The sequence below is a fragment of the Boleophthalmus pectinirostris genome, unplaced genomic scaffold (assembly GCF_026225935.1).
Source record: "Boleophthalmus pectinirostris isolate CB_2022bp ecotype Guang Dong unplaced genomic scaffold, ASM2622593v1 HiC_scaffold_1, whole genome shotgun sequence".
In the NCBI taxonomy this organism is placed as follows: domain Eukaryota; kingdom Metazoa; phylum Chordata; class Actinopteri; order Gobiiformes; family Gobiidae; genus Boleophthalmus; species Boleophthalmus pectinirostris.
Genome location: NW_026570970.1, coordinates 27318336 through 27343238, shown reverse-complemented (window position 1 = coordinate 27343238; position 24903 = coordinate 27318336). Strand labels below are relative to the sequence as shown.

The following is a 24903-nucleotide window of genomic DNA, read 5'->3' as shown; positions in this document are numbered from 1 at the left end:
AGAGTTTTGTTTTGTTCTTCTCTCAAACAGAAGACACTCTTTTCCACCCTGAGATGTCATGTGGTATAGTATACATGAAGTGCTGTACTCACTCTCTACTGAACAAAAGGTAAAAGGTAGCTGCTAACTGGAACACTACTACTTCATGATATCACAAGTTAGAACAGAGCGTTTTGAGCTTTGGAGAAGCAGACAGCGCAATAATAAAGAGTTACTCAACTGTTGTTTTTGAGGAGGTAACGATATTATAACACGTCTTAGGCTACGTTCAGACTGCAGGCTGAAGTGACCAAAATGTGACCTGTATCAGATTTTTTAATGATAGTCTGAACGACACAGATCTGTTTTTTTCAAATGCAACCCAGGCCACTTGGATATGTGGTCCTAAAAGAGATACGTTTCCGATCTTTTGACAGGTGACTTCAGTCTTAAAGGCCAGGTGGCATTTATCCCACCTACAGGTCATCAACAAGCGGCAAACATCACTATTCTGCGCTGAAGTAGGCAAAAACTAGACACTCACAAATGTACACAAACGTTCTTCTTGTCATACAAAAATTGTGTGCGAACTCTGTGTCAATGAAGCAGCGAAGCACATATCAATCCCACCACTCTTGCTTGTGACTCCGCATTCACACGGACGATGCTGCCACTGCCGCATAAAACGCCAAGGCCAAAAACCTCATCCTTCTACTTCTCAATCTCAAATAAGCCAAAGTCTGAAAAATGGGTTGAACCTGACATCGTCTGCTATACTTTTTATTTGTGTTTTTTTTTGTTAACTGTAACCGTAAGGACCAATAATTGGAGGGTCTGCTCTTCCGGAACTATTGCGAAAAAATTTTTTGGCCATTTTAGTGTAGGTAACCTTCATTTTGTGATAGAAAATTTTGAAAAATGAAACATTTCCTCAAATCCTCAGTGTGTTGTGTAAGCTGTCTACAAATGCATTCCAGATGCAAAGAAAAAATAATTCTTAAAACAAATTTCTACATGATTTTGGCTCAATTTAATACAAAAAAAAATAAGGCTTTTTTTTTTTTCTCCACTTTTTTCCAATATTTTCATCTTTACTTCATTGGCAATCAACTATTTCCCCAAGTTTTGACATCACCCAATATGCCATTCTTTTATCCAAACAGTATAGTCATTCTACAGAAAAAAATATAAGGCACACTGGATATTCAGCATGGTTGTTTAATGGTTGTATAAGCTGTACATGTTCTGGCTCTGGTACGGCAGCAACTTTAAAACTGCCAGGTGCTCAATTCTAGCGTCCATGTTTAGGCTACATCTGTATACACTGAGCACACTCTCTGCATGTGACGTCGTCGTGTCCTCCAATGTGCATGCGGGACACTTTTGGGGCATTTAATGTTCACACTGGAGATCACATGTAAGTACATTTAATTGGAAATGTGAATGACCTCACACAAAAAAAAAAAGAAAAAACAAAAAATCCAAATTGAGCATTTAGCCCTGCACTCTGAACATAGTCATTTTTGCATAATAAAGGACCTTTAACATTTCTCTCAGTAGTTTTTTTATTTTGACTTTGCTCTGCGCCTTGTGTCTGGCATTTCATATACCATATCATCCATCTCCTAATATATTCCCTTTCCCTCCTCTGTGCATGTCCTGCGTGAAGATCCTTTTGTCATGATATCAAAAGCACAAGAAGTCTACCGTATCTGCCCTCACATCCTATTGGCTAAATCTCTCACCCCCTGCCACCTTTTCAGACGCATTTGGGAGCAAGGACCAAGACGCGCGACTATCACAAGAAAAATGACAAGACAGTGCGGCGTACAGTGTGACTTTGAGATATGGTCCTAGCTCCTTTTACAGCACTCTACCGGAGTTTGGGAATTGACAGGAATCGTAAGCACCTGAGCCGTAGAGAGCCCATCTGCGTCGCCATGGCTCCCTGAATATTCATGGGCAGCCCTCCTCTTATCGCGTTAGGTTAGGCCCATGTGGTGAGCAGGCAAAGGCAGGGGATGACAGCACTGTATACTGTCACAGAGCCTTACAGAGGTGCGCTAAGGAGCATGTTTTGCCATTGGGATGAGAGGCAGAGGCACATGATGTGGATGAGAGTTAGATAGAGATAGATAGATAGATAGATAGATAGATAGATAGATAGATAGATAGATAGATAGATTCAGCATTCAGTTCCAGTCAAATGAAACTCATCGAGGCTTTGAAGCAGAGTTCCATGTTAGGAATAGGAATTGATTTACGGACAAAAGGCGAAAGAAAAACATCACCACTCTGTAAACCCGGACATTCAAAGTATTTAAATAGATTAAGTTTGTGTATACTCAAAGTTTTAGAAATAGTCATTCTAATTTAATTATTTCAAGTTGCTGTAACATGTTCTTCTTTTTGAGTAATTTCAATTTTTTTATTTTATTTTTTTTTTTGTTAAAGGGAACTATTGTTTGTATAAGTGAACATAACTCAGAAACACAGATGAGGTATAACTTAGAGGAAATTTAGAAATAGTCCTACTAACTTAATCATGACAAGTTGCTGTAACATGTTCTCCTTTTTTGAGTAATTTCAGCATTTTATTTTTAATTAAATGGAACTATTGTGGGTATAAGTAAGCATAAATCAAAACATAGATGATGTAGAACTTAGTAGAATTTTAAAAGGAGTCTTACTAACTTAATTATGTCAAGTTCCTGTAACATGTTCTTCTTTTTTGAGTAATTTCAACATTTTATTTTTAATTAAAGGGAACTATTGTGGGTATAAGTGAGCATAACTCAAAAACATAGATGATGAGGTACAACTTAGTAGAAGTAAGTAATTAAATGCGGGGAATTATAAAGTCATGTTCTTTCTACTGTTTCAAAGAGGGATGATTTAAAAATAAACTTAATTTATATAGTGCATGCTAAAATACAATACAATTTCAAAGTGCTTCACCAAATAAGTACTAAAATCGATCATTACAAATAAAGTGCAATCACATAACACAATAATCTGATCGAGGAAAGCGGTCTGAAATGCACATGGGACTAAATGTAAATGAAAATAACTGAGCTGCCTTAACAGAAAACTCAAATATGTGACTTTTAAGTTCATTAACTTAAAATAATTGAGGCCATCGACTGCCACAATTATTTTAAGTTCTGGTAACTTATTGTGGTTTACGGTGCATCACATAGAGGGTAAATATGAACATTTTAAGACCAAAATGACGACCCTGGCAACAGTTACAGAGAGAGGAATGACGTGTTGGACGTGCCCCATGCTCACTTTCTATTTGGAACGCAACGGCTAGAGAATTAGCTCTGTCCGTCTACACAGTCTATACTGTATTTGGAATCCTGTTGACATTTACATGAGATTACCAAATTGATAAAGCCCATGCATGAATCTAGAATATTTTATGCATTGTATGGATAGCCAATGCTTAACCTTGAGCACTGCAATACACAACTGCAAATCGCATATTAGTTTCTATATTAACACAATCACCAATTGAAAATGCAGCCAATTAAATCATCTTTTTCAATATGATTTTAAATTAAATGGTACCTGCAGTTTTGTGAGGCTAAATATTTTCTCAAAGTCACCTATTCTAAAGTGGGCTTTCGAAGAACCAGAGGTAAAAACACATTTCACAAAGTCAATTGAAAATCTGTCAGGGCAGAATGAACTGAGAGCTGCTTAAAACACATTTGGAGCCCGGAAGATGAGGCTGCTGCCAGTTTGCTCATGTATGAAATATGAACTCTCTCAGACAAGGTCACTTAGATTTGACTTACCTAAATATGGCATAAAAATACTGTGAATCGCTGGGGCTCCAAGTCAAAGCCAAGAAATATTCATTAAAGAGAAAATCTGTTCTCCTGCACCGCAATAAAATCCTTGGAGAGAAAGTAATGCGGACTATTATTATGTCAATACCACTGCCACACAAATCCCCATAGTAAATCTTGTGCAGTTGAAAGTGCTCTTTTGTAAAAGTCACAGTAATTGCAATAGCTTTTACTCCAAGGAGGAAATAGGGGTTATAAGTAATTGTTTGGTCAAGATGGTTTGGGTCTTTTGAGATGTGCTTCTTCCAGTTTTGTGATGGGGCATAAATTTCCGCCTTAAGTGGACACTGCGGTAATTGGTGTCTATGTGGTTAAGGTGGAGCAGGTTTTTGCTTCGGGAGGGGAGGTGGGCAGATGTGTTGTGTGTGCTCAAGAGGCTGACATGCATTTGCAAATCATATTCTACATGCTATTTGAATTTTAAATGTTCAATCAATTCAGCCCGTTTTGGACATGTGCAGTGTCTTCGGTAGCAGGAAATACATATGTTCCAATTATTATAAATGCTACTTACTTTAGGCATTAGAACTGATATCTGTCAACATCTGCTAAGCTGGTTCTGTGCTAGGTTGTTTTCAGGGTTGGAAATAAAAATTATCCACTAAAACATTCGAAGTTGTAAAGGCTAAGAAATTCTGTTAATGTACATGGAAATTATAGTTTTGAAAATAAGCGGTAATATCCTAAAAAGCTATCTTTAAATGTTAGATGTGAGCAAAAATATCAACAGATTTACTTAAAGGGCCTATATTACACCATTTTCTGATTTGTGTGATAATGTATTTCCTCATCAAAAGACTGTGTAATCCATCAGTTGTCGAGGAAGGACCCATGGCAAAAAAAACAAAAAAACAAGCACAAATCATGTCAGCTATTCTGCCCTACAAAGGCAGAATATCATGTTTAGTCAAAAATTAGTTCATGTCATTTTGATTTGAGACCTTCTTTATCATGTGAATAAATATCGTGAAAAATATTTAGCTCATAATTGACCTTTCACCCTTAATTGACAGTTTCAATTCTCTGTCTTTGTATCATGTGCCGAAAAATAAGGAGTCATATAAAGGCAAACGGCAGTAACAGTGTATGATGTGATTTAGTTAATAAATATATTTTATTTTAAAATCCAACCTCTCACCTTCTTCTTTTGGTTGCGGCCTTGGCACAGGGTCTTTACAAATTAAACAAATATTCCTTTGTATGGTTATTCATACTGTACAGACTATACTGCAAATTAAAATGTGTGTCAAACTGTTTAACCATGTAAGTGTTAAACAAGAAATCCAAAGCTTTTGTATATCATTTCAAACACCAGAAGTTTGGTGAAACTCAAGCAAATAATGATCATGTCAGTACTTCCTGTTGCCTTTGCACGACTCCTTATTTTTGGATACAAAGGCAGAGCACTAGAACTGCCAAATAAGGGTCGAAGGTCAATTTTGAGCTCAATATTTTTCGCATATAAATACTTTTGGAGTCATTTTTCTCGGTTTCACACTCTGGCGAGTTAAGGTCTTTTGCCTTTGTACAGCCGTATTGCAGTCAGTGTTTTCATTAAAATAAAGATGAGATATAAATCTAATAGATCTTGTGACAGGGTAGTGCCTTCAGTTAGGCTCACTTTTTCATGGAATGTTGTTATCATCAGCGGCAAAGTTTCAGTTGAGCAGTTATGTTCGAAGTGTCAGTGATATCGGTTTACTATATAGCTGATTTTCTTGTTTTGTTTTTTTCTAGTAGTCGGTGCACTGGTCAGACATGTTTTATGTTTCGCTGGAATGAGGGTCACCTACGGGCCTCATGAATCCTTAAACAGCTGCTCCGGGCTGGGGAGGAGAGGGAGGAAAGGGAGGAGAGAGAGGAAAAGGAGGAGAGAGAGAGACGAGGGAGGTGAGGGAGGAAAGGGAGGAAAAGGAGGAGAGCCCGGAGAGGGAGGAAAGGGAGGAGAAAGAGGAGGGAGGAGAGACAGGAGAGAGAGGAGAGGGAGGAGAAACGGGAGTGGGAGGCAAGGGAGGAAAAAGAGGAGAGGGAAGTGAGGGAGTAAAGGGAGGAAAAGGAGGAGAGACCAGAGAGGGAGGAAAGGAAGGAGAGATAGGAGAGGGAGGAAAGGGAGGAGAAAGAGGAGAGGGAGAAGAGGGAGGAAAGGGAGGAAAAGGAAGAGAGACCAGAGAGGGAGGAAAGGAAGGAGAAATAGGAGAGGGAGAAGAGGGAGGAGAGACAGGAAAGGGAGGAGAAAGAGGAGAGGGAGGTGAGGGAGCAAAGGGAGGAAAAGGAGGAGAGACCAGAGAGGAAGGAAAGGAAGGAGAGATAGGAGAGGGAGAAGAGGGAGGAGAGACAGGAAAGAGAGGAAAGGGAGGCGATGGGGGAGAGATTGGAGACTGGGGCACTTTGTTATGAGGCATCACCACAGCGGGTGCAGAGCAGTGTGCCGAGCATCTGTTATGTGTAGGAAAAAAACACAATGGTGTGAAGTATAAATACATTTGCATATGCATAGGTTCTGCTTCCCCCTATACAAGAGGTCCTGAAGTATCAGCACTTTGAGGAGGCGCTCTTAAAAACAGGAATGTACAACTATGCGTTGGAAAATAATAATTATGTGTACATTAATTATACATATGAAATTGCAGCTCGCATTTCAATTATTATTTACTAGACACAAACATATAATTTTCCATAACAATGTGGTTTTTGATTGCTTGATTAATCTCGGTAGGAAAATATATAAAGTAAAGTGGAAATGCTTTAATAATTAGTCGAGTCGAGCCTCATTCAGCAGAGCAACGCTAACTTGAAGACTGAGTTTGATTCCCATTTGCTGTGTCCTTGGGCAAGACATTTAAAGTGCCTACGACAGGTTATACAACTATTCATTTTACTAAAGCACAATTAAGATTTTTATATTTAAGATGTGTGCAAAACATTGGCAATTTTTTAGGTTGGAAATCATTATATCACATTGTTACCCAGAAAAACTCCTCTAATATACGGAAAAATTATGATATGACAGATACAAATGTAAGAAAACTCCTTTATGTTATTTAAATCATGTTTAAAGTTTCTTACATATAAACTGTGCTGAACTTTTAGATATAATTCTCCCTAGTATGTTGTCATCAGTTTATTTGAGAGCTTTACTTCCTGTAATTTTCAACATATTTTTCAACTTTTCTTCGAAAATTGGTTCTTGGTTCATGCAAAACAATAATTTATATTTACAGATCCCACCAAATTAAGTCAAAATTAAAGAATCATAACAATCTGTCAAACACTTTAACCAACCCTGTTTGTTTGAATGAATTACCGGACATTGCTTCACTTACATTGTATCTGAAAATATATCCCACTGGCATTAAAGTAAATGCATTGAGCATATGGTTGTCCTAATTTCACTTCCACGCACTGATGCTATCTTATATGCCATATCCGTGTGTCATTCGTTCGTTCATTGTTCAAAATAAAACCAAAAATAAGAAAACGAAAAAAACAACAATTTTCTTCATTATTTGTCTCCAAAACCAAAATGAAAAACATGGATAGCGATTATTTTTTTCAGTTTTTGATTTTGTGTTTAAATGAATAATGGAAAAAATGGATAATGGTCGTTTCCCTTTTTCTGCAATGCCGGACTTTTGCATTGCATATGTACTGAACAAGGACTAAACCAGGACTGAACCAGGACTGAACCAGGACTGAACCAGGACTAAACCAGGACTAAACCAGGACTGAACCAGGACTGAGTGTTGGAACGGTGCCCGCCTAGACTGTCAGGTGATCAGGACTGAGACCGGGACTGAGACCGGGACAGAGAGCGATTTAGTCCTGGTTTAGTCCTGGTTCAGTCCATATGCAGCGCAAAAGTCCAGCATCGCAGTTTAAGTTACGGAAATGGCCATTATCAATTTTTCCAATAATCATTTAAACACAAAATCGAAAACTGAAAAAACAAATCACTATCTGTTTTTTCATTTTGCTTTTGGAGACAAATAGCGAAGAAAATAGTTGTTTTTTTGTTTTCTTATTTTTGGTTTTATTTTGAAAAACAAATGAACGAATGATACACGGATTCAGAACACACATGGTAATTTCATGATCTTTTCTTTATAGTGCTATGAATTATTTATGCTTTTAGATTGTCTGACAAGCCTGTTCCTCTGTTTTAGGTGCCCAGGAGGTGGTGATCCGATGTCCCTTGAACCACATACAATGCACAGGGACCAAAAAGTGCATTCATTTCAACAAACTCTGCAACGGGGCGAAAGACTGTGACGATGGTTACGACGAGGGTGTGCACTGTCGAGGTAAGAGGCGGTAATCTAAAGCCACCGACTCTCAATGTCCCAGTTTGCGTTGAGAAAATAGGAGTGAATGAGTAATGCCGACTGATATGGTAATCACGGCACGCTTCTGCTGCTTGAATTATCAAAATGTGCAAATGATTTTCTAAGCAGTAAATTGGAATGCATTTTGCTAATTAGATAACTGTTTACAAAGTAGTTTTATTAAGATTTTGTAAGATTGGTATAATAGAAACTGCATTGGAAGGAAATGTTGATATGGATTTTACTCTCTTTCTCACCAGTACACTCACTGCAAAAAAAACAACAACAAAAAACAAAATCTAGCCAAGTTAAGATTATGTGAATTAAGAAAGTTTTATCATGATTTGAGTAAAATTCACTTGACAAGTAAAAATATCTACCAATGGAACAAGACTTTTTGCGCTTAAAATATGAAAATATATTGTGCTACTATGTAACTTTTCGGTTGGGGGTCCATCATCTGCTTGTTTCTATGGATATGTCGTTTTTTGGCCTGGAATATTCCACAGTATGACATTAAACAGCTCTACTTTACATTTATTCAATTACAGGTGGTTTTACTGCTCAAAAATACCTAGAAAAACAGGTATTCTGAGTGTGAAAGGGGTCGCCTCTCCACCGATCAGACCTGTAACTTGGTCTGGTTTGGTCTCCATGAAGATAGAAAGGTTTAATGTCATACTGTGAAACATTCCAGACAAAGCAATAACATCTCCATGGAGAAAAGCATTTGAAAAGTTACACTATGTACCTGTAAGATAAGAAGAAAAACAAGGCTTTACAGTTTAAATGAGAAACAAATTCTAATGTTACTTGAATAAAGAAAAACACACTTGTTCCATTGGTAGATCATTTCACTTGTAAATTTAAATCTACTGAAATAAAGCCAAATGTTCTTAATGTAAGTCGTTTTAACTTACCTAGATATCTCTATTTGCAGCATACCGAGTTAGTGGGTTGTATCTCGGGGCTAACAATGTCCTCAAAAGTTGATAGAACAAAGGAAATTTGCATGTGAAGGTATTTGTGCAATTTGACAACTTTTGTCTGAGTGGAGAGAACACGGTGTTCCAAATATGTTGACGTTTTGTGCCCTGAGGAAACTCTGTGGTACATCTCAAATTGCTCCAATTGCTGATAGAGTCAATACTGGTAAAATGCTGGTAAAAAGAAAGAAAGAAATGTTGTGTGCAGTCGAGTGTGTTTGTTATTTAGCAAGCTGTGGTCCATACAGACTTATAATATGACTAATTGGCAGCTGCCCATAATCCCATATGTGATAGTCATAGATGGAAACTGACCAATGTTTATTTTTGTACAGGGCTCTATTTCTATTTTTGTTTGTTTTTTTGTTTTTTTATAATTTGCTTGAACATGGTGGAATTTGATTCTATTAGAGAGACTGCAAATTACTACATTATTACTATCTTCTAAACCTATCCACTATCCTATCCATCCCTAACGTGGATAGGTTTAGATATGGAAGATAATTTGTTTCATCAGATTTTAAATTTTAAAAACCGTTGAATTTCTCACTTTGAAAGTTTTAACTCTAAATTCAAATTCAACAGTCAAAGTTCAGGGTGTAAAATTTGCAGTGAAAATAATTTGCAGGAAAGAGCCAAGGTGCCAAGGCCAAAGCAATCGATCCAAAGTTATCCGAGCTAATTTAGGAACAAACAGGTAATGGTGCAGTGAATCTGCACCGATCTGATTGGTCAGAATTAGCCTCATCAAAACGTCAGACCCCGCCCAGAGATGAGAACGGCCAATAGGAAATAGCCTCTGCCCTCTTGAATTACTTATGAATGATTGCTTCTGTCTTGGCATCTTGGAGCTTTGTTGGGAAATTTTTCACCGTGATTTTTACACTCTTTTGAATTTGAGGTCTTGAAAATATTAGTGCTGAATATTTAAAAGATGAAATTTTTATTTTGAATTTGAAATATATTGAAAAAGTATACATAAAATTTCAGCAGCTAAAATTAATTCAGACATCACTTTTGAGAGTTAAAAAATTCAAAGTGAGAAATTCAGCCGTATTTAAAATTCAAAATCTGATGGAACAAATTAGCTTCATGCATCAGTGTTTATGTTTTGCTTGAGCACATTTGGTATTTTTAAATACGTTTTAAGGTGAGACACTACACGCAAACTTGTTTTTTTCTCAACTAATTTTCGAATTTGCACCTAAAGATGTTTTATTATGTCGATTTATAAACTACAGAAGTTTCAAATTTACACAATCGGTCAAAAGTTTGGACACACACATTTATTTGCATTGTAGATTCTCACGGAAGGCTTCAAAACTGTGAAAGTAATAGACAAAAAACTAACTCAAAATAAATCAAAACATCTTTAGATTTTAAAATTTTTCAAAATAGCCATGCTTTGCTTTGATCACTGCTTTGTATTTTTGACATGTCTTGACCCTGACGTGGCACACATGTGAAGTGAAAACCATTTCATGTGAATTCATCAAGAAGCTCACGGAGAGAAGGCCAAGGGTTTGCAGCTCTGACAACAAAGGGTGGATTTGAATATAAATATAACACATATTTAGTGTTTAGCAGTAGTATTTTTTTCTTTGCTACATAATTCCATATATCTTGCATAACATATTTGATGTCTTCTGTCTGTATATAAAATGTAGAAAACAAAATTAAAGAAAAAATATATATGAAAAGGTGGGTCCAAACTTCTACGTATATTTCCAGATCTCCAAAGATTTTTTTCCCCTAATCACCTGCAGTGTCTTGCCTTTCAGAATGAACTTGCTGCAGGAAATTTATTGACATTTTTCTTTTCCGGGTATTTATTTATTTTCTCCTGCACAGTATCAATAATTCAGCCACTCAACTGTCCACCCGTGCGAAGCTTTAACCTTGACCAGCATTTCAGCGTCCACTCGGCTTGTTTTCAGTATAAAGCAGAATCCAAGGCCTCCCTCTCTGTCTCTCTTCCCCTGTCAGACCAGAGACAAGTCACTCAGTGGGACAGGAGCGCTGTGTGATTGTGTGGACATCATTTTTATTTTTTTTGCTTTGGACAATCTTAGCAACTCCACCAAGCTGTTATGGACACCTGGCTGCAGTGATAAGACGTGATTGCTGGTGGTTTTTGCACAACAGTCACTGGCAGACACACAGCTTGACCCCGAGTGAACTCTGAGACAGTTAAAACCCCACTGACAATGGTTTGTGAGAGCCAAGAAAATCTACTTTCTGAATTATTACTGTAAGACTGACTTTTCTGGGCAAAGCGGTGGGTTTTTTGCTCTTACACAGTGAAATATAAATGCATGAGAAAAGTATAAGAATTAAATCACTATCGATCCAAACTGGGAGACATGGTAACAGTGGGCTCTGTGCGGTCAATAGAAATAATATGATTTGATTGGGTTGAGTTGTGCGTGACTTATGTTTAAAATTTCAAACACAGTCATAAATAAAAAGTTTGATTTGGGTAATTGACTGAAATTATCATCTTTTTAAAAGTAGAATAATGTTTGGACTATAAACAAGGCTTTAAAGTGAAATCATTATTGACTCAAGTGTGGAAACAAGATAAGAGTGACTGTTCAATACTAATAATGTGATATTATCTGACAGTGCAGTGCTGTGGTGTTATGTTTGATTAGATCTTGGCCAGTAAAAAAACAAACTTTGAAGAGATAATTGATTGACTGATCCTCCACTCCAACAGAAGTGCAAAAGTGGGAATGAGTACTAAAAATATAACATCTCAACATTACGATTTTATAAGGTGGTTTCAAAGTTTTCAGAAAAGACAAAACAGGATTTAAACATTGCATCATCTTTAGCAGAAGCAGATGTGCTAACCATAAGGCTGCAGAATTAATCACATAAATTGAAACATGTCCCCAGTTGCTAACGTATTCTGCAAATTGCTAAAATGTTGATGGAAAAACTAAGAAAAAAAACTGTCTTTCCAGTTTTGATTTCAACATATGTTATGAAATGAATACGATTGTTTATCAGTCTCAAAAACATGCAACATTAAGCTATGTGTATCTATGTACATCTTTTTTATGATAACGTGCAGTTACATTTGCACACACAACATATTAACATTGAGGCTAAAGTGGACTAGATTGTGGAAACCGTCTGACCTCACAGTATTAGGATTCATTCACTTGACGGTAGGCGCATACTTTTTTCATTTAACCAATCGCTGCTATTTCATCGTGACATATATAATGCTTCAAATCCCGTAGGAAGAAGGACAATAACATCTTTCCCCTTGGTAAAATTCACCAAACATTCTCTTTGTTCTGGTTTTAACTCCTCAATCTCGGGAATTGTTGCCAACACAGAATGTATGGCTTCGTCTACATCCACTTCGTCTACATCTACTGTTGTGCTGTTGAGTTTGACATCATGGCTTCACAGCTCTTCACTGATTGGCCGGTGCTCAGTCTACAGCTTCTGGGGTTCTTGCAAATAGTCTAGTGTGTTCCGATTCCTGACCTAGTCATTGGAGAGAAATTAAACTGAGCGGAGGCACTTGGTGGTGCCAGCCTGGCTACTAGACCGGGACGAGAATAGGACAACATCAGGACTAAACTGGCCTCAAACCAGGACCAAACTAGCATCTGTTTCTAACTCATGTGAACAAACAGTCAAGCTTACATTTTTATACCACTGTACTGAAGAATAATCAGCTATAATCAAAATACACTACCAGTTAGATGTTTTGGCACAGTTTTCATTGTGTTTTTTTTATTTATTTCCATAATTACAGTATTTACAGTGTAGAGTCTCACTAAAGGCATCAAAATTTAATGAACATACTGAAAATCTTCTGTTGGACTAAAGGATATGACTAGTATAGTGGAAGATATGTGAAAATCAGTTCAAGGTCAGGAAGCACAACCAGAATTAATCCATAAAGCGGATCGGATTTTAAGGCACAATTAAGGGATTTTAAGTGCACTTTATAGTCTGAAAAATACGGTGCTCAAGTTGTAAACAAAACAAAGAAAAACAGTAATCGGTGTTTCCCACAAAAAACTGGTTAGGCGAGGCCCTGCTGCCAAAAAAGTGAGGAGCAGGGGGGTGGTATATTGCAGACCAACATGCAGATCATGACAAGGTGACCCAAAAAAAAAAAAAAATCTCTTGCGACCCCATCGTTGGCAAAACAATGGACTAGTATACCCCTATGGACCACTATGGAACTTCCCAGAATGTCTAAAGGAAACATAAAGGAAAGTGTTACAATTTAATGCTGAAAATTACATTCTACTGTTGAAATAAAATATATGTATACTGAATATCGAAAGGTACTGCATCTGAACATTACTCATAACGCAGTACATCTGGTGGAGCCCCCTCTCTAGTATATGACCTGTACTTTTCAAGTGGCTAATTAGACATTATGGTAATCCGCTCAAATGGCAGCACGTTTGCTAACTGCTCTCCATCAGTAAAGGGAAAACAGATTAGAGCCAGTACTCATACCCCGCTGCATGCAATTTTAATACACAGTAATAAGACTTAATATGTGCTGGGAGAGCAAATGAGACGTTGTGCCACTGCTTCCCACGCTAAGAAAGTGTGTGGAGTTTCAGAAGATTTGAACAAGAGGTGGGTGTTGTGTAATTGTGCGTTCTGTAGGCACTAGTTTTGTTGTTCTTTTCGGGAAGAAGAGGCAGAACAAGGGCACTCAAAATCTCAGGTTAAATTAGATAAATATGTTTCACAAAGACGATGAAAAACGGGAGAGATCAAATTGTTCCAGTACAATTTTAAGACTAGTTTTTTCTGATAAAAAGACATTCTGTGCTTTCCAGGTATTAGGTAAAGGATTATGTAGTATTAGACTATAATATAAACTACCAGTCAAGTTTGGATAGACTTTTTCCCTTGTTTCTTCTTTGTTTTCATTACTATTTATATGGTAGATTTTCAATGAAAGCATCAAAACTATGAATTGATTTTAGATTTTTGAAAACAGCCACACTTTGTTTTTATTACTGTTTTTGACAATTGGCATGTTTTGACCCAGACAAGGCACACTTGTGAAGTGAAAGCTATTTCAGGTAACATCATCATGAAGATTACTGAGAGAAGGCCAAGGGTTTGCAGCACTGTTCACAAAGAAAGAATGGTTACTAGTGGTCAGTAGACTTACTATTCAAAAGCTGAGTACACCAGTGTATTCATTTCAGCCTTCAATTGAAAAAAGCAGATTTTTATTGACTTATTTTTACTTGTACAACCTGGCATCTGATTTCTTTGAGTAATCATAAGTAAATACCGAGCTGTGGACAGGGACAGGTCGTAGGTGAAACTAGAAATTTTCTCAAGCCTTGAATTCAGGACAATACAGGATTATTTTTTCGTATTTTTCAGACTATAAGTAGTTTCGGAGTCTAAGTCGCACAGCCAAAAAATGCATAATGGAGAAGAAAAAACACATAGTCGCACTTTTTTGGGGAACCGGGAACCAACATTTCATCTTGAATGGCAAGTTACAGTAATAACAATAGAACAGCAAATAGGCGTTAATATATTAAGGTAACATATTAACAGTTAGTCAGATAACTATAGCATAAACAACATGACATAAGTTTACCAAACTCACGATCTCACTTCGAATCACAATTCATTAAATTTTTCATCCTCAGTGTCACTTCTCAGCAACCCTGCAACCTCCGGAGGTAAAAGGTGCGCCACTTCCTCTTCTGTGTAGCTGTCGTCAGACTCAGCGCCAGTTCCAGTTAGAATTATTCCGACATTTCTGAATGCCAACAGGATGGTTTCGGTTGTCACTGAAGTCCATGCTTTGTCGATCCATCCAATAACTTCCAGGAAAGTTGCATGGTGCACCCTCTTGGTTACCTTGAAGCTGTGTTCTTCATCCCTGCTTTCTGCCAGTCACCTGAATATTTCACTACTTGCAGCAGGACAGTGGCTCTTTCTGCTGGAGACATGGGCAGTAGAGTGCGAAGTGAGAGTGGTACAGGAGTAATAGGAGTAGCAGATACTGGCACACAAGCCTAGAGCGCCCTCTCGCAGCTGTCAATGTGAAAATTTTAATAAATAAGTCGCACCAGTGTAAGTCGCAAGATTGCCCAAACCATGAAAATATGTGTGATTTGAAAAATAAGGTACTCAAACATGCATAAATCACAATCAAAAATACAACTTAGAGTAAGCAAATGATGAAAGACATCATGGTTAAATTCACTGACCATGTGCATTTTATATTTACGAACACTGAGAAGATGTTGGATTCCCTTTCGATTAGAAGGACTAACCACTGTGCCACCCTGTCCCCTGTGCAGTATATTGTTAGTACGTTAACATAACTTCACTGTTTAATTACGTCCAGTACACTGCAGATTGTATTGATGTGGACAAACAGGCCTGCAGCCAGGTTAATCACCGTGTATATTGTGTAGTGCATTGTAATGGATGACCACCACAGTAGCTGGCACAACGAATAACCCATTTGGCAATAAATTTCCCTTAAACACAATATTGATTTAACAACATAAGCCCCGTCTCGACCATCGGAAATGCACTTCATGTAGAAATTGTCAGCAATATAAATTTGAATGTGCAATCATGACCACAATCAACATAAAGCTGGTCAAACAAGGATGGAGGAATTAATGAATTGGAAACGAGGTCAAGGCATAAAACTCGACCATAAGCAGATCGTAACACTGCACTGGTCAATAGTAAATAATCGAATAATGGGGCAACCATAAGAGCTATTGAAATTGCAGAAAATTGGTGTTTACAGGTAGGGCTTTATGGTATTAGAATAACAAACAGAAAACCTGATCTGCTTTCAACATAGACATAAATAATGACTAAACAAGAACAATAAAAAAACAAAAAGATTAAATCAAAGGGGCACTTTTCTGGAGAGTGCACAACATAGAAATGCCATTGGGTTGCCTATAATTTTACATAGTATGGCATTAAAATGATTCATCTCTGCAGAAATCAAATGGCACTCCACTAGAAAAATAAATCCAATCCACTATTTATAGACCACATTTCTTTAACAAAGTGCTGCAGAGTACAGATTTTTTAAAATGCAATAGGAATACAAAATAAAGCTCTGTTTCACTCCACTAGTCCTTGTCAAATCAAATCAAAGAGGAGTAAAAATACCAGTGAATAAAAAGGTAAAAACTTACAAAATAAAGCAAAAGTAAAGCAATGCATCTTTAAGTCTAAACAATTTGTATTGAATTCTACAAATAGCCAGTTTTTCTTGGGCAAGACACTTTCACATCCAATGCAGTGTTTAAGTGGTGGATGGAGCCGAAATTGTTGTAGACGTGCAGCCACTTTTCCAGTGCCAGTGACCCTGAGGGCAGCTGTGGTATATGTTATTAGATTCTTTTTTCAGACCAAGAGTTTGTTTTCATACCTGACAGATTCAACTGCTCACTAGCAATCTTCCTCAGAGTAGTTTTCCTACCAGTGGAGGCAGGATCACAGTGCCAAAACCTGATATAACTCAGCTGACCGGACACGTCACAGCAACATCACGTGACCACTCTGAGGAAGACCGATAGTGAGCAGTCGAAACTGTCAGGTATGAAAACAAACTCTTGGTATGAAAAAAGAATCTAATAACATAAATTAGCGGAGGATCAAATGAACCTCATTGGATTAGGCAGCTTTGGTAGTTTGTCACTACCAATGTGACTGCATAACAAGTCTCCTTTAATACTGACTAATATTTGACTGAATGTACTCACTTTTCACTGGGCTGTGTGAGAGGAAGAAGACAGTCGGATAAATATAGCCTCTCAGACTTGAGATGGAAATGCCAGTTTGACGGACACAGTGCCAGTGTAGTGTGCCTCTGAACAGCAGGCCCGGGGCATATGGCGCGTGCCCCAGGGCCCTGATGGAGTGGACAGCCTCAGGTGGGACAGTCCTGTGTACAGACATGTGAACAGGCTCAGAGCCAAGCAGGAGGCCAGGCCACTACAGGCATATGGACCAGAGACTAGATCTGCCAAAAGAATCCATAGGGGGAGGTGGACTCACAACAGATCAGAGGTTCCCAACCACTGGTCTAGGGCCCAGAACCGGGTCGTGGGCCTCAGTTACTGGATCACAGATAAAAATTTATAATTCATTTGAATTTTAAGGTGTTACATATGTGTTATTGGTACTACTTCAGCATTGTGGGTTCATCTCCTGGTCATGACCATTTGACCTTCTCTCTCCCCCATTTCACTCTTCAGCCGTCCTGTCTAATGAAGCCTTTGGGAAAGAGAAAACGTAAAAACAATTGTAATGAGAGAATAGAGCCAACATGCATGAAAATTGGTTCATCTGTTGAATGCTGTTTAATCTGCTTGTGTTTTTTCATTTTTTTAACTTTCTTTTTGGTTAAATCAACAATTTTTGTTAAGCCTTGCGAGGTAACTGCTTGGTTCTACTAAAAAATCTGTAACAAAATAGTTTCATGGACCAGGGTTAGAGATTGTATCCATTTTATGCCACATTATACTCACTCTATTCCCCAGGCCCTGACAGAAATGCTATGTTTGCTGGTCACTATGAGAACAGAAATCTGAATACTACTGCTGCAATAAATGACCACACAGGACTCTTGATCTCAAAAGAAGAATGTCTATATACACTTTTTATGTCAATGCTTGCTCATCTTACTTACTGGGTGGCAATGGTGACTCATCTGAAACATTTTAACTTAACTCACACTAGATTCATGAATTTTCACTCATCCTATTATGGCGTTTCTGCCATACCTACCCATATATTCCACCCTCTGTACAAACCATCTTGACCTGTGTATCTTCAGTATTTCTTATTGTGCCCCAGTTTCTGTTTGGCCAGAGACCGAACAAAAAGCAGAGAAAACTATGACATGTTGAGCCAGTGTATTACCTTTCCATGGCCCGCTGCGTTTGGGACAGGTGCTGGGAGCAGAGCCAGGTTTGAACAGAGTAGACATAAGCTCCTAAAGGCACCACCAACCTTCAACAAGAGTAGAGCCAGAGCAGAGGATGAGCAGAGGATGGACTGGGGCAGCTGAGAGGGGGAATGAGACAGAGGGCAAAACAGCAGGTCTGAATCAACTGGAACATGGGGCACTTTCAAGGAGCACAAATATTGACTGCAAATACATTCAGAGTAAAGCTGTTTGACATTTCTGTGATACTGTTATTGTTTGTTTGTTTATTTGGTGAGGACAGTGCATACATACGTGGTTTTATGGGTACCTGGCTTACACACACTGAGCAGCGACTTTTTGTTTTTTGGGTTAAGTTTTTAAGATTGTATCATGAGATTTTCAGCAACTAAGAAGTGCAGCGCGTGCAGTTCAAAGCACACAAGTACAGGACTGTTGGATTGGTTGAACTGAATGAACTTTTTTCCAGTATCCATGGAGACCGTGCAAAAGGCTAGCTCTGGAACTACCTATGGACCTTTGAGATGCTACAGGCTTTTTATACCAAAATGTGTCAGCAAATGTGGTAGAAGACCTTCCAGATGAAATACTTTTGCCCCCTATACAAAATGGTGTCCAGGGCTTACTTCCATCCATTTTCTTATTCATCAGTGTTGGGAGTAATGCGTTATAAAAGTAACAAATTACTGTAATGCATTGCTTTTTGCTGTACCGCAGTAAAGTAAGGTATTGCAGGGGAAATAATGGTAATATTTTACTCTGTACAAATGTGAGTAACACACGTTACAATGCTTTTTTAACCTGGATTGAAGTGGTGGGTTTTTCGTCATACAAATTCGTTAAAATCACCACGATATCAGCAGCAGTGAAATGCCAGAGACGTGCGCATAGACCATCAAGTAACCGCGGGCGAAAGGACTGGCACAGAACTCCACAGGGCTAACTGCAGCTGACACCCTATAGCAAGTTTCCAAGATCTAGTCCCAAGATTAGTCCTGGTTTAGACCTGGATTAGTTTTGGTTTAGACCTGGTTTAGTCCTGGTTCAGTTCTGGTTTAAACCTGGTTCAGTCCTGGTTCAGCTACTGGTTTAGTCCTAGTTTAGTCCTGGTTAGGCCTGATTTAGACCTAGTTTAGTCCTGGTTTAGTCCTCAGTTCAGTCCTGGTTCAGCTCTGGTTTAGTCCTTGTTTAGTCCTGGTTTAGTCCTCAGTTCAGTCCTGGTTTAGATCTAGTTCAGTCCTGGTTCAGCTCTGGTTTAGTCCTGGTTTAGACCTGGTTTAGTCCTGGTTCAGATCTGTTTTAGTCCTGCTTTAGTCCTGGTTTAATCCTGGTTCAGTCCTGGTTCAGTCCTGGTTTAGTCCTGGATTAATCCTGGTTCAGTTCTGTTTGTCCTGTTTAGTCCTGGTTCAGTTCTGCTTTAGTCCTGGTTCAGTCCTGGTTCAGTCTTGGTTTAGTCCTGGTTCAGTCCATATACGGCACAAAAGTTCAGCATCTTCACAGTTATTTTGGTAAGAGTAACTTAAAAGTACTGCAATAGTCGTGTAATGTTTTACATTTTAAATACAGTAATATTGTAATGTAACGAATTACTTTGAAATGACAGTAACAAGTCATAAATAACACATTACAGTTTTAAAGTAACTTGCCCAACAGTGTTATTCATACATCAGTGTACTTAACAATCAGAAATCACCGCACATACAAAGGTAAATCTAAAATGCACTTATAAAATTGCAAAAATACAAGGTACTTTTTCAAAAACATGAGCCTTTACTGTAAAATCATTATTACAATCATTACACATAAAACAAAATCTCAGAATATTTAGCTGTTCCAAGTAATTTGTATTGTTCTAGAATTTTGACGTAATCCCTCATTTATCCCTCGCCCAGCAATATTTTTCAGTTCTAAATGTACTCCCTGTACATTCCCTACACTCTGCACTAAGGGAACAGTTTTGTTCACCTACACCTAACACTAGCAAAACTATGTAGTCTGGAGTAAACAAGTCGATAGATACAGAACTGGAAGCAAAACAAAACTTAAATCCTTCTCCATATATAGCTACCTCTGAAACCTGTCATAATGGAAATGGAGCTAGTGTAAATTCAGCCTGGAAGAACTTCTGCTGGGGTCTGAACTACTAATATTTTTTTAGTGTCTGTTTGAGTCTCTCCAGGCTGAAATAAGTTGATGGTAGACTCCATCAGTGTTTAGTAGGGGTGGGCAATATCTCGATATTTAAAATATATCAAGATATTTTTTAAACACGAAATGGATTCTGTGCTCCCGTTCCTCCGGCACAGCGAGCAAGCTGTTTTTTTCGGCGCTTAAGTTTATGCAAATGAGTCATGTGGTTTTAAGTTTCATTTCTGTAAAATGAAAACAAATGTGCACAAAATTGCTTAAAACACATTTTAATCTCAAACAGGCTGATTTGGCTTTATAGTCTTTATGATTTATGTAAAGTTTATTTATGCAGAACATAATCTAAATAATCTGGTGCAGTGTAACTTGTACAATAGTATTTGGAAACACTGGATTTGATCTGCACTGGATTGTGGGATAACTCATAGCTCCTTATGCAGAACATGGATCTATTAAAATAAGGAACATCCCAAGCTTCCTCTGCTAAAGGAGCTCATGGTTCTGGTCACTGCTAAGATGCGCTTGAGTTGAGTTTTATTTCTGAATGAAAAGAAGGCAAAATATATTATTTCTTAAATTCTTAAATTATTATTTTGTATAAAGGATTTTATTATTATTATTATTATTATTATTATTATTATTTTTATGTTGCAGAAGCACTTTCTTTCTACATGAACTGCCTAACACTTTGCACTTTTTTTTTTGTGGCAAATTTCTTTTTTCAGTAGTTTTTGGGGGTTTATTTTTCCTGTACATCGAGATATATATTGTATATCGAGATATATCTAAAATATATTGAGTTATATTTTTTGCTCCATATCGCCCAGCTCTAGTGTCCAGTATTTCACCTGGATAAATAGGTTTAATGTGAAATATTCTATCTAGGCCATCAACTAAGACTAAAAGTTCAATTATACTCACCTTATGTATACTGCACAGAATCAAGCAGAGAAAAGCGCCGTATAAACCAATGTTAAGCCTTGTACAACCACAGTTTGATAGATTAGTGGAAAGTCATATACATAGAATCATATATTGGTGTAATACGTTTTTCTGCAAACATATTTTTTCTTCCATCAACATGGGCACAAAGTTTCCTCACCTCTGCTTTGAAATCTCTAAACAGATGCGAAACCGTGTATTCACTGTGAACTTTCTGGGCCTTTCTTTGCCATAATGTATGAAGTCTGACGCTGCTCCCTGTTTATTTAAGCCTGACATTTGTCTTGGCAGGTGCAGGCAGGAATACAAAGATCCCACTGCGCTGCCACCCGCCTTAGATTTAGTAAAGAGCTAAATTTTGTGAAGGTGAAATGGAGTTTGGTGGTGCTTTTTTTTCCATCTGGGCACCTCCGTATCCAAGGCCTCCCGGGAGTTAAGTGCCATGTATATTCATAAGCAGTAGCAGCAGAGGAGAAGTTTTAAGGATCCAGCTGGTTGCGTGAAAACTTGTCTAAGATGACCTCGATTCGCGCGCCTCCCGTGAGCTGGGTCTGTCCGTGTGGGCCTGTACACTGTAAAAAGTGTGCCTGAACCAAAGTCTTTCAATGTTGAACTGTTATAAAGGCTTGTCATTGAGGAGAGGGTGGATAAAGTCAGAGTACTTTAGAGTCTTTTACGGCTTAGATGACCTCTCCTTTTGGTGTTCTCCGGTCTCTCAGTTTTGGTTGAACTTTTCACTTCCTCTTCGCTTGTCCCACCTCCCTGTTCTCTCTCTCTCTTGCTTATGTTCGCTTGGACCTGACACTGTGAAGGTATTTTATGATTGTGGTATAGTTTAAAGTATAAATCTTACATATTGTTACTTTCCAATATTTTACTTAAACACACAGACGGCTGGGCAATATTGTTTCTCATTTTGATCAATCACAATATTCAATTCAGTTTTATTTATTTATTATTATAAATAAAGACATAAAATGGCTTTAACACAATACTTTTTTACAATTTTTTACGCATTTTTACCCATTGGACAGCAAGTTGCTGTCAATGATAGAACATTAAATACTACAAAAATAAAATGAATATTTCACCGGAGGACAGTTTGTTTAGAAAGGTAGATGTTTGTGTCTCAGTCCTAATTATAATACTAGACATAATAAATATTAAAACCTCACAAAACAAAATTGCCTACATTTAAAATAATTGGGTAGTCTTTGTTTTAATACATTTTAATAGGTTGTTTATGTTATATTTTACGATTTTAATTAAAGTGACTGTTAGCTTTGAGAAAAAGTGAGCTAGTTAGTGTGCTGCTGTGCAAAGAGTTCATAAATATAAACGGTAGATCTCCCGTTCAACTTCTTGGCATGCGTTAATATTGCAGCCATCTTGGTATAGGACTTTCATAGTCTAAAGTGTCACTGAACGTCACTTGACCGCGTTCTTTCACTGTACCAGCGAGCGAAGACGCAGGACTTTTGTGCCGCATATAGACTGAACCAGGACTGAACATGGACTAAAACAGGACTAAAACAGGACTAAACCAGGACTGAACCAGGACAGAACCAGGACAGAACCAGAACTGAACCAGGACTAAAACAGGACGGAACCAGGACTAAACCAGGACTGAACCAGGACTAAAACAGGACAGAACCAGGACTAAACCAGGACTGAACCAGGACTAAAACAGAACTGAACCAGGACTAAAAGAGGACTGAACCAGGACTAAACTAGGACAGAACCAGAACTGAACCAGGACTAAAACAGGACAGAACCAGGACTAAACCAGGACTGAACCAGGACTAAAACAGGAATTGAACCAGGAGGACTGAACAAGGACTGAACCAGGACTAAAACAGGAATTGAACCAGGAGGACTGAACAAGGACTGAACCAGGACTAAACCAGGACTGAACCAGAACTAAAACAGAACTAAACCAGGACTAAAACAGAACTGAACCAGGATTAAAACAGGATGGAACCAGGAGGACTGAACAAGGACTGAACCAGGACTAAACCAGGACTAAAATAGGACTAAACCAGGACTAAACTAGGACTAAAACAGGACTGAACCAGGACTACACCAAGACTAAAACAGGACTGAACCAGGACTAAACCAGGACTGAACCAGGACTAAAACAGGATTGAACCAGGACTAAAACAGGTTTGAACCAGGACTATACTAGGACTAAAGCAGGACTGAACCAGGACTGAATCAGGACTGAACCAGGACTAAAACAGGACTTAAACAGGATTGAACACAGAACTGAATCAGAAGGACTAAACCAGGTCTAAACTAGGACTAAAACAGGACTAAACCAGAACTAAACCAGGTCTAAACCAGAACTGATCCAGGACTGAACCAGGACTGAACCAGGAGGACTAAACCAGGTCTAAACCAGGTCTAAACACAGTACTACTTGGCCTGTGGGAAACAATGATATTGCCTGATTGATGTTCATTCATTTAAAGCAGCAGTATCCCTGTACCAAGACGGCTACCAAGGCAGTAGTCAATGCAAGATCCACGGTTCATGTCTATACAAAGAGCCTATTGGGTCTTTTTAAGCCATAGAATATAATCCTCTTTTTCCGTCCCTTATAAAACTACTTATTAAGTTTAACATATGCAATTAGATGGACTGACATGTATTCTCACATATCACCACTAAATGCTGTCCACATTTCTGCTGTCTGACATCTGTGCAGCAGCTTTGTTCTGACAGAAGAAGAGCTCAGGTGAGACTGAACAAAGGCCAGGTGAGGGGAGGGGGCAGTCTTCTTCACATCCTCCAACTCCTGAAAGAAATCACATAAACTTACAAGTGGCAGCTTTAATGTCCAAATCATTTGTTATATTCAGTTTCTTACATTTGTCTGTAATATCAGCTCATACTGCAGTAACAAAAACATTGGCAATTCTACACAGAGCTTTCATTGTTAGTAATTCGGTTGCTTGTGAAAAAGTAGCACACAGTTATTTTCCAGGGATAAAGGGGAGCTTGGTGCCAATTAGAAAATGGATTGATAGGATTTGTCTGTTTGGGTAAACCTCTAAATTATTTCTCTAAATACTTTCTCCAGAATGTAAATTAAACCCGCGGTGGTGCCAGGTCTAATCAAATAGTTTCCAATTGCTCCTGCGTAAATACTCTTTACTGAAATGCTCTAAATGTGTTCTATTGTAAAACTGCTTTGCCCTGCTGCCAAATGATTTTTCTGTTTCACATACTAATCACAACATTGACACTGTTATAATATATTGATTGATTTCTATAGCTTCATTTTGTTCTCGTGTCCTGTCTTTGAAACCACTGCTAATGAATAAGGAATAAAAATACACAATCATATGAAAGACGTCTTATATACATTTATTCAACTACAGACCTAAGATGTTGTACACAAAGAACAATTACTTGAGTCAATATAACGCTTTACAGCAATATGAGTTAAAGGTCTTATATTGCTTTATTTTCTGTTCTATGTTATAATGTTGTTTCCTCATCAAAAATATGTCTGGGGTTGTGTTTTGTTTTATTCACACATGATTAATGCGCAAATGCTGCATATTTAGACTGAGTTTTTTCTCTCAGACTGAAAACGCTCCACAATCTTGTGATGTCATGTGGTAATACAGGAAAATCTGTGCATCATTCGTTCATTCGTTTTTCAAAATAAAACCAAAAATAAGAAAACGGGGAAAAAAAAACAAAACAAAACA

General features: G+C 37.9%; 1 protein-coding gene across 1 annotated transcript in view; it reads left to right on the top strand.

Moving 5' to 3' along the window:
* lrp1bb (low density lipoprotein receptor-related protein 1Bb) overlaps window positions 1-24903 on the top strand; it is a 378766-nt gene that overhangs the window by 42587 nt on the left and 311276 nt on the right. The window contains exon 2 of the mRNA XM_055149901.1: window positions 8000-8137. Coding sequence (XP_055005876.1) covers window positions 8000-8137 — 138 coding nt within the window. The remainder of the gene's footprint in view (window positions 1-7999; window positions 8138-24903) is intronic.